Below are 18,242 nucleotides of genomic sequence, written 5' to 3' on the forward strand. Positions count from 1 at the left end.
AAAAAAAAAAAAAAAAAAAAAAAAAAAAAAAAAAGTTCATATGGAACCAAAAAAGAGCCCGCAAAGCCAAGGCAATTCTAAGCCAAAAGAACAAAGCTAGAGGCATCACATTACCTGACTTCAAACTATACTACAAGGCTACAGTAATCAAAACAGCATGGTACTGGTACCAAAACAGATATATAGACCAATGGAACAGAACAGAGGCCTCAGAAATAACACCACACATCTACAACCATCTGATCTTTGACAAACCTGATAAAAACAAGCAATGGGGAAAGGATTCCCTATTTAATAAATGGTGCTGGGAAAACTGGCTAGCCATATGTAGAAAGCTGAAACTGGATCCCTTCCTTTCATCTTACACAAAAATTAACTCAAGATGGATTAAAGACTTAAATGTAAGACCTAGAACCATAAAAACCCCAAAAGAAAATATAGGCAATATCATTCAGGACATAGGCATGGGCAAAGACTTAATGACTAAAACACCAAAAGCAATAGCAACAAAAGCCAAAATAGACAAATGGGATCTAATTAAACTAAAGAGCTTCTGCACAGCAAAAGAATCTATCATCAGAGTGAAGCAGGCAACCTACAGAATGGGAGAAAATGTTTGCAATCTGTCTGTCTGACAAAGGGCTAATATCCAGAATCTCAAAGAACTTAAACAAATTTACAAAAAAAAAAACAACCACATCAAAAAGTGGGCAAAGGATATGAATAGACACTTCACAAAAGAAGACATTTATGCAACCAACAGACATATTTTAAAATGCTCATCATCACTGGTCATCAGAGAAATGCAAATCAAAACCACAATGAGATACCATCTCATGCCAGTTAGAATGGTGATCATCAAAAAGTCAGGAAACAACAGATGCTGGAGAGGATGTGAAGAAATAGGAACGCTTTTACACTGAGAGTGTAAATTAGTTTAACCTTTGTGGAAGACAGTATGGCGATTCCTCAAAGATCAAGAACTAGAAATACCATTTGACCCAGCAATCCCATTACTGGGTATATACCCAAAGGATTATAAATCACATTACTATAAAGACACATACACAAATATGTTTATTGCAGCACTATTCACAATAGCAAAGACTTGGAACCAACCAAAATGTCCATCAATAATAGACTGGATAAAGAAAATGTGGCACATATACACCATGAAATACTATGCAGCCATAAAAAAAGGATGAGTTCATGTCCTTTGCAGGGACATGAATGAAGCTGGAAACCATCATTCTCAGCAAACTATCACAAGGACAGAAAACCAAATACCGCATGTTCTCATAAGTGGGAGTTGAACAATGACAACACATGGACACAGGGAGGGGAACATCACACACTGGGGCCTGTTGGGGGCTGGGGGGCTGGGGGAGGGATAGCGTTAGGAGAAATACCTAATGTAAATGATGAATTGATGGGTGCAGCAAACCAACATGGCACACGTATACCTATGTAACAAACCTGCATGTTGTGCTCATGTACCCTAGAACTTAAAGTATAGTAATTAAAAAATAAATGAAATTAAAAAAAGAAAGAAAGGAGGAAATGATGTTAAAAATGAAGCCTGCAGCAGCAGACCACTCACATCAATTTGTGAGGAAAACATTTCTCTTGTTTGTGCCATAATTGAAGGGGATGATTGCCCTAATTGAACGATGATTAATAGTAGAAACAATAGCCAGCAGTATAGTCATCTCAGTTGGTTCAGCTTACACAATTATGACTGCAAAATTAAAATTGAGCAAACTTTCCACTTGATGGATGCCAAAACCCTTGCACCCAGATCAGTTGCAGACAAGAGCAGAACTTTCAATGGAATGTTTAAACAGGTGGCATCAAGATCCTGAAGCATTTCTTTGAAAAATTGTAACAGATGATGAAACCTGGCTTTACTAACATCATCCTGAAGACAAAGCACTGGCTACCAAGAGGTGGAAGTGGGTTGGTCAAAGCAAGAGACCCGTCAAGACCAAAGGTCATGGCAACAGTTTTTTTTTGGGATGCTGAAGGCATTTTGCTTGTTAACTTTCTGGATGGCCAGAGAATGATAATATCTGCTTCTTGTGAGAACATTTCAAGAAAGTTAGCCAAAGCTTTTTTTTTTCTTTCTGACTCTGTCACCAAAACTGGAGTGCAGTTGTGGGAACTTGGCTCACTGCCACCTTTGTTTCCTGGGCTCAAGCGATCCTCCCACCTCAGCCTCCCGAGTAGCTGGGACTACAGGTATGTGCCACCATGCCCAGCTACATTTTGTACTTTTTGTAGAGATGGGGTTTCACAATGTTGTCCAGGTTGGTCTTGAACTCCTGAGCTCACGCACTCTGCCTGCCTTGATCTACCAAAGTGCTGGGATTACAGGCATAAGCCACTGTACCTGGCCGAAAGTTAGCCAAAGCTTTAGCAAAATAAACATCTGGGAAAGCCTCACCAGAAGTGCCTTCTCCACCATGAGCGTGCTCCAGCTCATTCCTCTCATCAAACAAGGGCAATTTTATAAACATTTTGGTGGGAAATTATTAGGCATCTACCTTAAAGTCCTGATTTAGTTCCTCCTGATTCTTTTTTTTTTCCTAATCTTAAAATATCTGTAAAGGGCAACCATTTTTCTTCAGTTAATAATGTAAAAAGGACTACATTGATGGAGTTAAATTCCCAAGACACTCAGTTCTTTAGGGACATACTAAATGGCTGGTATCACTGCTTACAAAAGTATCTTGAACCTTATGGATCTTACACTGAAAACAAAGTTTATATTTTTATTTTTTCTTAGGGTATCATTATTATTATTATTAATTTTTTTTTATGAGACAGGGTCTCACTCTGTTGCCCAGACTGGAGTGCAGTGGTGCGATCTCACCTCACTGCAACCTCTACCTCCCAGGCTCAAGCAATTCTCCTGCCTTAGCCTCCCAAGTAGCTGGGATTACAGGCACATGCTGTCATGCCCGGCTAATGAGAATGAAGCTTATATTTTAATTTTTATCTGTTAATTCCATTATCATGAACTTTTTGAAGTCCCCTCATATAATTGCTTTTTAAAATTAACAGAAGAAAAGAGAAGATTATGCATTTATATTGCCTTTTATAATTACATAATTACCTTTACCAGTGCTCTTTGTTTTTTCATGTGAATTTTTTATTTTTTTGAGACAGGATCTCACTCTGTCACCCAGGCTGGAGTGCAGTGGAGTGATTGTGACTCACTGCAGCCTCAAATTTCTGGGCTCAATCAATCCTCCTGCTTCAGCCTCCCAAATAGTTGGGACTATAGGCATGTGCCACCACACCCAGCTAATTTATTTTTTTGTAGAGACAAAGTCTCACTATATTGCCTAGGCTGGTCTCGAACTCCTGGCCTCAAGCAGTCTTCCCACCTCAGCCCTCAACTGTGCTGGGATTACAGGTATGAGAAACTGTACCTGGCCTTCCTGTGGATTTGAATTACCGTCTGGGGTCACTTGCTTTCAGTCTTAAGAACTTCTTTCAGTATTTCTTGTGAAGTGGATTGGTTAGCAACAGATTCTCTCAGTTTTTGTTCATTTTGGAAAGTCTTACTTTCACCTTCATTTTTGCAAGATATCTTTGCTAGATATAGGCGTTTTTGTTGAGAGGTCTTTTTTGAGCACTTTGAATTGTACCACAATCTACTGGTCTCCATTGTTTCTATTGAGAAGTCTGTTGTTAATCTTACCAAAGTTCTCTTGTAAGTGATGATTTGTTTTTCTCATGCTGCTTTCAAGACTTTTGTCTTGTATGATGTGTTTGTTTGTGGATCTCTTTGTGCTTTTTGTTCTTGGAGTTTGTTGAGCTTCCTGTATTTGTGGATTATTGTTCTGCAATAATTGTGGGCAGTTTTCCTCCTTTTTTTTTTTTTTTGAGATGGAGTCTCGCTGTGTCACCCAGGCTGGAGTGCAGTGGCACGATCTCAGCTCACTGCAAGCTCCACCTCCTGGGTTCATGCCATTCTCCTGCCTCAGTCTCCCGAGTAGCTGGGACTATAGGCACCTGCCACTACACCCGGCTAATCTTTTTGTATTTTTAGTAGAGACGGGGTTTCATTGTGTTAGCCAGGATGGTCTCTATCTCCTGACCTCGTGATCCACCCATCTCGGCCTCCCAAAGTGCTGGGATTACAGGCGTGAGCCACCGCGCCTGGCCTCCTCCATTATTTTATAAAATATTTTTCTGTTCTCTCCACTCATTTTTGTATTCCCAGTATACATATTTTGGTGTTTCACATTTCTCTGAGGTTCTGTTATTTTTTTCATTCCTTTTACTTTCTATCCTTCAGCTTACATAATTTCTATTGGTCTTGTCTTCAAGTTCATGAATTATTTTTTCTGCCTGTTTAAATCTACTGTTGATTTCCTCTAGTGAATTTTAAAATTTCAGTTATTGCACTTTTCAACTCCAGAGTTTCCACTTGGTTCTTCTTTATACATATATGTAATTTATATCTCTTGATTGATATTCTCTATTAATATTTGATGTGACACTGTCATTATATCTTTCTTTACTTCTTTAATCATGCTTTCCTTTAGTTCTGTGAACATATTCATGATTGTTATTTTGAAATATTTTTCTGCCAAATTCAGCATGCAGTTACTCTTATAGGCAGTTTGGGTTGCCTGCTTTTTTTCTGGTGTACGGGTCATATCTCATAGATTCCTTTGCATGCTGTGTAATTTTTGTTGGAACTTGAACATTTTAGATAACATATTGTGGGAACTCTGGGTATGGGACCCCTCCTTCTGGGACTTGTTATTTGCTTGTTTGTATCATGGAGACTAGCTGAATTATTTTCATGGGGCCAATAGTCCCAACCCCCCACCCACACACACAGTATTAAACCTTTTTAGTTGCTCCTCAGGGAGGCATGGTTTTGGGTAAGCCCACAGTCACTCTGAGATGACAGTGGTATTGGTAGGGTTATCTTCCTTTCTTTCCCTGGCTACTCCTAGCTGTTAAACTCCACTCACTGATAGCTTATTGCTCTATTATTTTCAACATTGCCCTGGGACTTAAATAGCTCTACAGACTGTTCCAATCAAATTGTGGCTCCTTTGAAGGAGTAGTTTCTGTGCTCAATATTTAATATTTGTCCTGACCCCAGGAAAGCATCTGTGTTATTCCATGGTTCTCTCCCACAAACTAGCTGACTTATACTCTAGACTGTAGCTTCGTTAAATGGATGAATCTCCACCCATTTGTCTTTTACCACATTCTGTACTATTGTTGAGAACACCTTTCATTTGGAACTTCTCTACACTCTGTAGCAAATGATGTCAGTTCCTTTGAAAGAGATTAGGAGCCATCTAATTTATGGTTTGCTTCTTCCCCCAGGCAAAATCTCTGAGCCCAGTTTCTGGATCTGGGTTGAATTCATCGTAATTTTCTCTCTAAGTTATATTGCTGCTCTTAAGAGCTGGCTACTTAGTGAGATATGGAGAGCAGCAACCTGAGGTCCCTTCAGCTTGCTTTTCCTGACAGGAAACCTCTGCCTTATGAGTGGAGCAAGTGCAATTTGGGCCCCAGTATTCTCTGCACTGCATTCAAGGTAGAACCATTGTTCCACGAACAGGGGCTGGTAGGAGGAGTATCTCCCTCCTCTTGACACTAATCACCCAGAACTTAGCCTCAGCAACAGGCAGTTGGGAGAATGATGAGAAATGGTGAAGTTCCACTTCTCCTGAGAAGAAAGCTCTTCAATTGGGAGCTGAAGGAAGAGGGAGCCCTAGAGTGGAGTCTTTGCCTCATCAGGCAGAGAGTGGGGAAGGAAAAAGTTGTCTTGGTTCAAGTACACAGACTCATCTTTCTTATACTGAAGTGCATAGTTTTTAGGGGATAAATAAATCTTCATTTTATGCTTAGCCTCAGGACTACAAGGACTATGTATATATATACATATGCTTTAAATATTTGTGTTTTAAAAAATAATTCTGAGGCAGGAGAATCGCTTGGACCCAGGAGGCAGAGGTTGCAGTGAGCTGAGGCTGCACCATTGCACTCTAGCCTGGGCAACAAGAATGAAACTCCATCTTAAAAAAAAAAAATACCAGTTTCAATGATAAACTAGTAAGATAGTAGGTCAGCTGATCTCTTCACTCTGTCATGCTAGAAGTTCATGTTTGTTTTTTTAATCCTCCCTTACCCCTGCATGTTAAACCTAAGCTTTTTTGGATCTACTTTTCTTGATCAAGGCTTGAGTCTAATATCTTTACTTTTCTTAGTAGGTTAATTTTGTTTTCGTTTTTTCTACTGGACAGCTCTTTTTCTGCAAAATGTTGTAGTTGAAGTGAAGGGGAGAGGTTTTCTCTATAGCTAACTAGGACTTGCTCATATTTCAGAAAATCCCTTTAAGATTACTGCTGCAATGATAATTAACTAGACATGGTCTGTCTTCTATTGCTCTTTGAAAGGCCTGCCTAGATAATGCTTTAAATTTCTACAGATAATGGCTTACCTTGAAATTTCAGGTCAAGCTGGGGAAAAGCGAACTGCTTTGTGTAGGAATGTTTTTAGTGTCTCTTTTGGTAGTGGAGGAGGTGCGTAGAAATTGCATTCTGTGGAGAGAGTATTTAAAAATAATTAACTTTGGCTGTGCACGGTGGCTCACGCCTGTAATCCCAGCACTTTGGGAGGCCGAGGCGGGCGGATCACGAGGTCAGGAGATCGAGACCATCTTGGCTAACATGGTGAAACCCCGTCTCTACTAAAAATACAAAAAAATAGCTGGGCGTGGTGGCGGGTGCCTGTAGTCCCAGCTACTTGAGAGGCTGAGGCAGGAGAATGGCAGTAAGCCGAGATCACACCACTGCACTCCAGCCTGGGCGACAGAGCGAGACTCCATCTCAAAAAAAAAAAAAAGAAAAAATAGTAATAATAATAAGTAACTTAAAGCTTGAGAGTTAAAACTTGTTTTTTAAAAAATGTGAAAGCTCATACTTTTATTAGTCATCAGAAAGATGCAAACTTATATCACAAGGTGGTACCAGTATGGTTAACTTGAAAAAAGACAGTAAATACCAATGAAAGTGGAGCATTTAGAACTCACATACACTGGTGGAGAAATGTAAACTCGTACAATCACTCTGGAAAACTGTTATTAAATAACAATTAAAGCTGAACATACACATATGTGTATTCACCAAAAGATCCAAAACTTGGTCTTAATTTTATTTATTCTCACTACAATTTATTAATATTCATTAAATTCTTAAAACTTGTGAAATAAGCAAGTTTATAAGTTACTATTATATCGTCCATGGTTATAATGTAGATCTGAAAAACTGTATGTATTATAATTAATTCCTTTATTTCTTAGGTCATTATCTAGCAGTATACACACATACATACACATACTTCTCCATCTCCTTCCTTTTGAACAGAAATAGGAGCATACTATATACATAGTATAGAATCTTGGTTTCCCTCCCCACTCTTCTTTATTTACTTATGAGATAGTGTCTCACTCTCTCTCACAGGGTGGAATACAGTGGCATACTCATGGCTCATTGCAGCCTTGATTTCCCAGGCTCAAGTGATCCTCCTGTGTCAGCCTCCCAAGTAGCTGGAACCACAGACATGAGCCACCAAGTCCTGCCACGTTTTATTTGTTTATATTCAGAGGCTTTAATTTTTAGACCAGTTTTAGGTTCCAGAAGAATTGAACAGGAAATATAGTTTCCTTATGTCCCCTCCACCCTACTCCACACATTTCTCTATTACTAACATCTTGTATTAGTGTGGTACATTTGTTACAGTTATGTACCAATATTGATACATTATTTACTAAATTCCATAGTTTACATTAGAGTTTACTCTGTGTTGTATTTCCTGGGTTTTGATAAATGTATAATGTCATGTATCCATCATTATAGTATCATACAGAATAATTTTATGGCCCTAAAAATCTTCTGTGCTTCATTTTTATTCTTCCCTCCCTCTCCCAAAACTCCTGGCAGCCATTGATCTTTTTACTGTTACTGTACTTTAGGCTTTTCCAGAATATCATATAGTTGGAATCACATAGTATGTAGCTTTTTCAGACTGGCTTCTTTGACCTAGTAATATATATTTAAGGTTCCTCCTTTTTTTTGGTGTCTTGACAGCTCACTTCTCTTTTATTGCTAAATAATATTCCATAGGCCAGGTGTGGTGGCTCATGCTTGTAATCCCAGCACTTTGGGAGGCTGAGGCAGGCAGATCACAAAGTCAGGAGATCGAGACCATCCTGGCTAACATGGTGAAACCCCATCTCTACTAAAAAATACAAAAAAATTAGCCGGGCATGGTGCGGGCGCCTGTAGTCCCAGCTACTCGGGAGGCTGAGGCAGGAGAATGGCATGAACCCGGGAGGCGGGGCTTGCAGTGAGCCGAGATCGCAGCACTGCACTCCAGCCTGGGTGGGTGACAGAGCGAGACTCCGTCTCAATAATAATAATAATAATAACAATAATATTCCATTATATGTATGTACCACAGTTTATTTATCCACTCACCTATTGAAGGACATCTTTATTGCTTCCATGTGTTGGCAGTTGTGAAGCAAGCTGTTATAAGCATTCATGTCCAGGTTTTTGTGTGGAGAGAAGTGTTCTACTCATTTGGGTAAATCCCAAGGAAAGCAATTGCTGGGTCATATGGTAAGACTATGTTTAGCTTTGTAAAAAGCTGTCAAATTGTCCTCCAAAGTGACTGTATAATTTTGTGTTTCTACCAGCAGTGAATGAGAGTACCTGTTGTTTGCCATCCTCACTTGCATTTGATGTTGTCAGTATTTTGGATTTTAGGCATTCTAATAGGTGTGTAGTGGTATCTCATTATTGTTTTAATTTGCAGTTATCTGATGACATATGATATTGGGCATCTGTTAATATGCCTATTTGCCATCTGTGTATCTTCTTTGGTGAATTGTCTATTTGTTTATTTTGCCCATTTTTTAATTGGGTTATTTTCTTATTGTTGAATTTTAAGAGTTTTATGTATTTTGAATACAAGTTCATTATGCAAATATTTTCTCCCAGTTTGTGGCTTGCTTTTCATTTGCTTAATGGTATTTCTCATGGAGCAGAAATTTTTAGTTTTAATGAAGTTCTACCTATCAATTTTTTCTTTTGTGAATTATACTTTTGGTGGTGTATCTAAAAACTCATCACCCGAGGCCATGTAGATTTTTTCCTATGTGATCGTCTAGAGGTTTTACAGTTTTTCATTTTATATTTAGGTCTATCATCCATCTTGAGGTAATTTTTGTGAAAGGGGTAAGATCTGTGTCTAGATTTAGTTTTTTGTATGTTCCAGCACTATTTGTTGAAAAGACTATCTTTTTTTTTTTTAAATTTAATTGCCTCTGTTCCTTTGTCAAAAATCAGTTGATCATATTTGTGCAAGTCTATTTCTAGGTTCTTTATTCTGTTCCCTTGATCTGTTTATCTATTCTTTCACCGATACCATACTGTCTTGCTTATTGTTTAAAACATCTTGAAGTCAAGTAGTTTCAACCTTTGTTCTTTTTCAAATTGTGTTGGCTATTCTGGGTCTATTGCCTCTTCGTATAAACTTTGCAATCAATTGTCAATATCTACAAAACTGTTTCCTAGGATTTTTTTAAATTCACAGATTAAATTGTATGTATTTATTGTGTACAGCATGATGCTTCGAGGTATAAATACATTATAAAATGACTAAATTTGGCTAATTTACATATGTGTGTTACCTCACATAATTATCAATTTTTAATTTACTGGAATTTTGACAGGAATTGTATTGACTCATTACATAAAGCTTGGAAGAACTGACATCTTGACAATATTGAGTCTTCCTATTGATGAACAAGGAGTATCTCTCCATTTATTTAGATCTTTGATTTCTTTTATGAATTTACTTTTTTCATTTGACAATTTATCTTGGAGATCATTCCATTTCAGCACATATAGATAGATCTACCTCATCAATTTCTTTTTTTTTTTTTTTGAGACAGAGTTTTGCTCTTGTTGCCTAGGCTAGAGTGCAATGGCGCGATCTCGGCTCACCACAACCTCCGCCTCCCAGGTTCAAGCAATTTTCCTGCCTCAGCCTTCTGAGTAGCTGGTATTACAGACATGTGCCACCACACCTGGCTAATTTTGTATTTTTAGTAGAGACGGGGTTTTTCCATGTTGGTCAGGCTTGTCTCAAACTCCTGACCTTGTGATCTGCCTGCCTCGGCCTCCCAAAGTGCTGGGATTACAGGCGTGAGCCACCGTGCCCGGCCAGACCTCATCATTTTTAACAGATGAATAATATTTTATTGTGGGGTGGTACAAAAATTTTCTTAGCCATTCCCTTATAGGTGGATATTTAGGTTGTTTGCAATCTTTTTCTTCCACGAACAGTGCTGCAGTGAAATTCTCATGTAATTTATATTTGTGCACACATGTGAGTATATCTTAGGATAAATTCCTACGATTAAAATTGTACAATCAAAAGCATATACAATTTCAATTTTGGTGGCTTTTGCCAATTTTTCTTCCAAAGAAGTCATATAAGTTTGCACTCCCAGAACAGTACTTGGGACTATTTCTTTCTGATAGTCTCACCAATATAGCAGTTACCAATTCTTATAAAGTTGGTATATGATCTACAATAAAAACTTACAAATGGGCTGGGAGCGGTGGCTCATGCCTGGAGTCCCAGCACTTTGGGAGGCTGAGGCGGGTGGATCACGAGGTCAGGAGTTCAAGACCAGCCTGGCCAACATGGTGAAACCCCATCTCTACTAAAAATACAAAAATTAGCCGGGCATGGTGGCATGTGCCTGTAGTCTTAGCTACTCAGGAGGTTGAGGCAGGAGAATTGCTTGAACCTGGGAGGCAGAGTTTGCAGTGAGCTGAGATTACGGCGCTGTACTCCAGCCTGGGTGACAGAGCAAGACTGTCTAGAAAAAAAAACAAAACAAAACTTACAGATGATACCACTTGTTTCTTTGGCTTTCTTTAAACATATTTTTAAGAATATATTTATATACTTCTACATGAAAAAGTGATTTTTTTTTCCCTGATCTGTTTCAGACCTGTGGATATCTGGGCTTTGGGCTGTACGATCATTGAGATGGCCACTGGAAATCCCTATCTTCGTAGTAGCTCTGATTTGGATTTACTCCATAAAATTGTTTTGAAAGTGGGTAGGTATTACTGAAATAGCATGAGTTACATGTCTAAAATAAATATTGCCAGATCAATTCTGCTTGATTTTCACATTTAGCTGTTCTGTATAAGAACAAGGAAGCATATTGTTTTGATAGATGGCAGCAGATGGGTTCCTTGGGCTGATAAAGAAGGCAGAAAATTCTCTGTTTTTGCAAATAATATTTTCTTTGCTAGGATGTAAATAACTAAGCCATATGTTGATTGTTGATGCTAAGAAGAATAGTACAATAGGAAGGTACTTTAATTTGTCTAAAAGTTGTTTTTAAATTAGGCTTTTTCAAATATTTGTACCTCTATATAAGGACTTCAAATATTAGAGTTGAGTCAGATGCTTTTTTAAAGCACTTGGAAATAGAAAATTAATTATTTACTCAGAAACCACCCTTCTTTTTAAAGAAAACGATAATATACAGCCAGATAGCTAAATAACTTATTCAAGAACATATTTGATGAAGGCTGGGCATGGTGGCTCATGCCTGTAATCCCAGCACTTTGGGACGGCCAAGGCAGGCGGAGCACCTGAGATCAGGAGTTGGAGACCAACCTGACCAACATAGTGAAACCCGATCTCTACTAAAAATACAAAAAAAAAAAAAAAAAATTAGCCAGGTGTAGTGGCAAGCGCCTGTAATCCCAGTTACTCAGGAGGCTGAGGCATGAGAATCGCTTGAACCCAGGAGGCAGAGGTTGCAGTGAGCCGAGATCACACCACTGCACTCCAGCCTGGGCAACAGAATGAGACTCTGTCTCAGAAAAAAAAAAAGAATATATTTGATGAGAGTTTAATTATTTGATGATCTGCTTTGGCCACCCAAACATTATGATGGTTAGCCTTGAATGTGCTATTTCAAGATTTTTTTTTTTTTTAATTTTAAATTTTAATTTTTTTGAGACAGGGTCTCACTTTGTCACCTGGGCTGGAGTGCAGTGGTGCAATCATGGCTCACTGTAGCCTCGACTTCCTGGGCTCAGGTGATTCTCCCACCTCAGCCTCCCGAGTAGCTGGGGCTATAGACACGTGCCATCATGCCCGGCTAATTTTTGCATTTTTAGTGCAGCCGGGGTTTTGCCATGTTGCCCGCCTTGACCTCCCAAAGTGCTGGGATTACAGGCGTGAGCCACCGTGCCTGGCTAAGATTTATTTTTTATTATTCCTGACTGAGGAGCTTGAGGAGCTGTTTGTGTGGTGGGGAAGGTATGCATAAATTTGTAATTACAGGATTATGAGGAAGATACTATGACCAATTCTAAAAACAGTGAAATCTGGATAATTATTGATTTAAGATATAGTTTAGAGCCTTAAGACACCTCACTTTTTTGTGTCTTTTAAGAAGTTCTGGTTAAGAGATTAATATCAGAAGGAACCTTAGATGGTGGGGTTTAATCCTATCATTTCACAGATGAGAAAATCAAGCACATAAAGGAAGAGATTTACCCAAGGTCACAGAACTAGTTATAGCAAAACTGCTAGAACTTAGTTCCCTCCACTCATATTTATAGTTCTTTCCATTCTGCTACTACTCTCTAGCCTTGTTTCTTTTTTTGCAATATTTTGATTTCTACATACCTTTAATATTTTAGCTACTTTGAGTAAGGTTTCAATGTATTTTGCTGATGAACACTTAATAGTAAAATCATTTGGATACCCACATGGAAATGCATAAAAGTTGGAAAGTGCATTTTCTGACAGCATTACATATTATGTCTTATAGTTTGGGAAAAGCAAGTAAACCTGGTGGTTTTATATCTTATGTTGCCTGTGGGCTATCAGCAGATAACTGAGGAAACCTCAATTTTTTATGACATATTCAGATAGTTTTTATTCAACTTCAAAAAGTTAAAAGACATAATTGATATTCTTCCTTGTATCAGTTTTTAGTATCTAATGTAGATCACATAGCAATTTGATTATTTTGATTATAGACTAATTTCTCTGTTTTTAAAATATACATTTTTTTCTCTTTTCAGGCAATTTGTCACCTCACTTGCAGAATCTCTTTTCCAAGAGCCCCATTTTTGCTGGAGTAGTTCTTCCTCAAGTTCAACACCCCAAAAACGCAAGAAAAAAATATCCAAAGCTTAATGGATTGTTGGCAGATATAGTTCATGTATGTCTTTTCTTCCCCCCCGAGACAGAGTCTTGCTCTGTCACCCAGGCTGGAGTGCATTGGAGCAATGTCAGCTCACTGCAACCTCTAACTCCCAGGTTCAAAAGATTCTCCTGCCTCAGCCTCCCAAGTCGTTGGGATTACAGGCGCCTGCCACTGTGCCCGGCTAACTTTTGTATTTTCAGTAGAGGTGGGGTTTCACCATATTGGCCATGGTTGGCCAGGCTGATCTGGAACTCCTGAGCTTAGGTGATCTGCCCACTTCAGCCTCCCAAAATGCTGGGATTACAGGCATAAGTCACCGTGCCCAGCCAGTTCATGTATGTTGAGAAATTAAGAATTTATATCTGAGAAATTTGCATAAATTATAATAGTTTTAAATTATCACTTTAATGAAATTCCAAAAGGATTCCTAAAGTAATGTAATCTGGAGAAAGTTATGTCTTTAGTACAGAGAAATTAAAATTCATAGACTGTCAGAGCTGAACGCCCCCTAAGATAATTATGTTCATTATATTTAATTTATCTCTATTTTAATGATAATTAGGTATAAACTGGAGAAATGGGCCAGGCACGGTGGCTCACGGGTGTAATCCCAGCACTTTGGGAGGCCGAGGCCAGCAGATCACGAGGTCAGGAGATCGAGACCATACTGGCTAACATGGTGAAACCCCGTCTCTACTAAAAATACAAAATAATTAGCCGGGCATGGTGGCATACACCTGTAGTCCCAGCTACCCGGGAGGCTGAGGCAGGAGAATCACTTGAACCTTGGAGGCCAAGGTTGCAGTGAGCCAAGATCAGACCACTGCACTCCAGCCTGGATGACAGAGAGAGCCTCTGTCTCAAAAAAAAAAAAAACTGGAGAAATTCTAAGGACTTACTATGTTTATCACTGCCTTTTAACATTTAGTTTAGCCCCGTTAGGGACATATTTTTTGTACTAAAATATCTACAGGACCTCAGCAGCTATAGTTTTAATGTCTGAAGATACACCAAGGCCAAAATCTGTCTTGAATTGGAGAAAATGAAAACATTATATAACTCCTTTTTATTATTTTAAAATTTAATTTTTAATTTATTATTTTTATTTTTGTTTTTGTTTTTTTTGAGACGGAGTTTTGTTCTTGTTGCCCAGGCTGGAGTGCAATGCTGCGATCTCGGCTTACCACACCCTCTGCCTCCCGGGTGTGGCATGAGGCATGCCTTGGCAACATAGTAAGACCCTATCTCTATCAAAAGCATAGGGTATCATGGTACCCACTTGTAGTCCTAGCCATTTGGGAGGCTGAGGCAGGAGGATCCTTTGAACCCAGGAATTTGAGACTGCAGTAATTTATGCTTGCACCACCGCACTCTAGCCTGGGTGACAGAGCAAGACCCTGTATAGAAAAAGAAAAAAAGAATCCTTAACCTGTGTGTCAACTAAAATATTTATCTTATTGATTTGTGAAAAAAGCACATTAATCTTTTGTCATAAGTTTTGCAATACGCTTTTTTTTTTTTTTAAACAACTAGAATCATCCAGTGGTTTGGAATGCTACATTTATCATAGACAAAAAGCTTATACATGTGTGGGTTTGTTTCTGTTACATTGATTTTTCTTTTTATTCTAGAAGTAGTACAACTTTGATTTATTATTGTAACTTTAAAATACACCTTGATAGCTGATGTAGGGCACATTTTTTCCTAGATACAAATTTTCTAAACAATGTTATTGGGGTATAATTTATGAACAGTGAACTACACATACTTAAAATGTACAATTTGAAGACTTTTGATTCATGTATACACACATGAAACCACCACCACAGTCAAGATATCTAACACACACACACACACACACACACACACATACACACGATACCTAACATTTCCATCACTCTCCGAAATTTCATTGTGTCCTTTTACAATTCATCTTTTCTTCCATTTCTGTCCCCAGATAACCACTGATTTGCTTTCTCTTCCCATAGATTAGTTCGAATTTCCTAGAATCTTATATAAATAGAATCGTACAGTAGGCACTCTTTCATGTTTGGCTTCTTCCACTCAGCATAATGGTTTAGAGATTCATTCATGTTTTTGTATGTATCAGCAATTTGTTCCTCTTTTGCAGAGTAGTAGTTCATTATATGACTATACTACATTTTAAAAAATCCCTTCACTGTTGTTGGACATTTGGGTTATTTCCCATTTTTCGCTATTACAAATAAAGTTGCCATGAGAACATTCATGTTCATCTTTGTGTGGAACACACAGTGTATTTTCATTCCTCCAGCAGAAATATCTAAGAACAGAATGGCTGGGTCATGGGTAGGCATATGTTTAATTTTTTAAGAAACTGCCAATCTGTTTCCCCAAGTGTCATATTTTACACTTTCCAAAGTAGGGCATATATTTAAATTTACTGAATTATATATGCAGAAGGACTGCCTCTAATTGTCTGCCTCTATGATTTGGTCAGACCTTTTAGCATTTTTCATATTAAGTTTTAGTGATAGATTACCATTATGTTCTAAAATGAGCACATATTTTTAACTGTTTTGTTTTGTTTTGTTTTTGAGATGGAGCTTTGCTCTTGTTGCCCAGGCTGGAGTGCAATGGCACGATCTTGGCTCACCACAACCTCCTGCCTCCTAGGTTCAAGCGATTCTCCCGCCTTAGCCTCCCGAGTAGCTGGGATTACAGGCATGTGCCACCATGCCCGGCTAATTTTGTATTTTTTTTTAGTGGGGACAGGGTTTCTCCGTGTTGGTCAAGCTGGTCTGTAACTCCCAACCTCAGGTAATCCACCCCCCTTGGCCTCCCAAAGTGGTGGAATTACAGGCATGAGCCACCACGCCTGGCCAACTAGTTGCAGTCTTAAAGACTGCCACATCATTAAGTAGGTAATAGACTTAAATAATTTCTCTTTGTGAATCAATGTTTTTTATTTTGATTAAAAAAAACCCCCACATAACATGGAATCTACCTTCTTACAAAATTATTAAGTGTACAGTATGGCATTTTTAACTATATGCACATTATAGTACAGCAGATCTCTAGTTTTTTTCTGTGAATCAGTTTAAGTATGCATTTTGAAATAAACAAACATAATATATACAATTATCTTGGATTTGCTGGATTTTAATTGTGGCTCCTCTACTTATGAGATCTTAGACAAATTACTTGATCTCTCTGGGCCTCGGTCTCCGCATCTGTATAATGAGGATAATAATAATACTTACTTTGTAGGATTGTTGTTGGGATGGAATGGAGAAAAAGACTGGAGCATTGTCTGGTATGTAGTAAGCATCAATAAAAGTTACTAGTCAGGCATGGTGGCATGTGTCTGTAGTCTGAGCTACTCAAGAGGCTAAGGAAGGAGGTTATCTTGAGCCAAGGAGTTCAAGGCTCCAGTGAGCTATAATTGCACCACTGCACTCCAGCCTGGGCGACTGAGTAAGAACCTGTCTCTAAAAAATTTTTAGAAACCAAGCATGGTGGCTCTCTTCCATAATTCCAGCACTTTAGGAGACTAAGGCAGGAGAATCGCTTAAACTCAAGAGTTCATCAGCCTCACAACATAACAAGACTCCCATCTCTACAAAAAGAAGTTAACTATTAATTGTTTTACCTCCTTTCACAGGAGGAATGAAAATTATAAAGCAGATGCTTTTTATTCAAAACGTGTCTTCAATATTTTGATTAAAGAAATGTGTTCCATTTATAATTATTGTTATTTAACTACATATAGATTTGTTATGTACAAGTTAACATTCAAAACTTCCTTCCATATTTTGTTTGTTTGTTTCTATACCAAGAAAGGGAAACAGAAAAGAGCTGATTTAATAATGGGTTATTGAAAGATTTAGGGACTTGAATATTTGCAAAATGGTATTATGCTATAGAAAGAGTGCTGGATTAGGAGTCAAGATAACATGGGTTAAAACTCTTGTTTGGCAAACTACTAATCATGCTTCCAGATCTGTAAAATGCAAATGATTATACATGAACTTTCCACCTCGCAGGGCAGAAAAGAGGATCAAAATGAGCTAATTAATTTTTGCTAATTTCAGCAGAAACAGACTGACCTCTGTTTTGGCTGGAATCATGAGACATTTAACCTATAATAATGTTCTGCAAGTGCAAATTCCTTAAGGAAATAGACAGTCAGGACTTACTACCAGAAATTCCTGAGGTCTAATTCCATCTTTTCAAGAATGCTTTTTGATCTGGATAATTAATTAATTCTTAATTTGTAAAATAAATTTAATTTTTACCATATGGAGCCCTGTTGAGAGCTCACTTATCATTACAATCTTTTTCCTTTCCTAGGCTTGTTTACAAATTGATCCTGCTGATAGGATATCATCTACTGATCTTTTGCATCATGAGTATTTTACTAGAGATGGATTTATTGAAAAGTAAGCATTTTGAGTGAATGTGGATTTTTTAAAAGCATTTTGTATTGGGAAATTTTACTAGCAGGAAAATTGCTGTGTAGGTTACTTTTACTTAACAAATATTCAGTTTAACAAAAATTTATTGAGTTATTGTATCAGGTATTGACTAGAAAGATAGTAGACTTAACAAGTGTCATGAATGAAAAGCCTAATAATAGGATGGGCACAGTGGCTCACACTTGTAATCCCAGCACTTTGGGAAGCGGAGGCAGGCAGATTGCTTGAGCCCTGGAGTTCACGACTGGCCTGGGCAACATAGGGAGACCCCTGTCTCTACAAAAAAATACAAAAATTAGCAAGGTGTGGTGGCACACGCTTGTAGTCCCAGCTACTTGGGAGGCTCAGGTGGGAAGATGGCTTAAACCCTGAAGATAAGAGGTTGCAGTGAGCTGAGATTGCACCAATGCACTCCAGCCTGGGTGACAGGTTGAGATCCTATCTCAAAAAAAAGAAAAAGAGCTGGGCGCGGTGGCTCACACCTGTAA

General features: G+C 38.3%; 1 protein-coding gene across 8 annotated transcripts in view; it reads left to right on the forward strand.

Moving 5' to 3' along the window:
- Window positions 1-18,242, forward strand: part of CDKL3 (cyclin dependent kinase like 3) — an 82,482-nt gene that overhangs the window by 34,761 nt on the left and 29,479 nt on the right. For 3 of the 8 annotated variants that reach the window (XM_023195961.2, XM_023195952.2, XM_023195955.1), the window contains 3 exons: window positions 11,067-11,179; window positions 13,173-13,312; window positions 17,630-17,718. In XM_023195961.2, the coding sequence (XP_023051729.1) occupies window positions 11,107-11,179; window positions 13,173-13,312; window positions 17,630-17,718 (302 nt within the window). In that variant the 5' untranslated portion in view covers window positions 11,067-11,106. Of the gene's footprint in view, window positions 1-11,066; window positions 11,180-13,172; window positions 13,313-17,629; window positions 17,719-18,242 lie in introns of those variants that run through there. The other 5 variants (XM_023195991.1, XM_023195972.1, XM_023195956.1 and 2 more) reach the window with 4 other exon arrangements.

This window comes from Piliocolobus tephrosceles, chromosome 4 (assembly GCF_002776525.5).
Source record: "Piliocolobus tephrosceles isolate RC106 chromosome 4, ASM277652v3, whole genome shotgun sequence".
NCBI lineage: Eukaryota > Metazoa > Chordata > Mammalia > Primates > Cercopithecidae > Piliocolobus > Piliocolobus tephrosceles.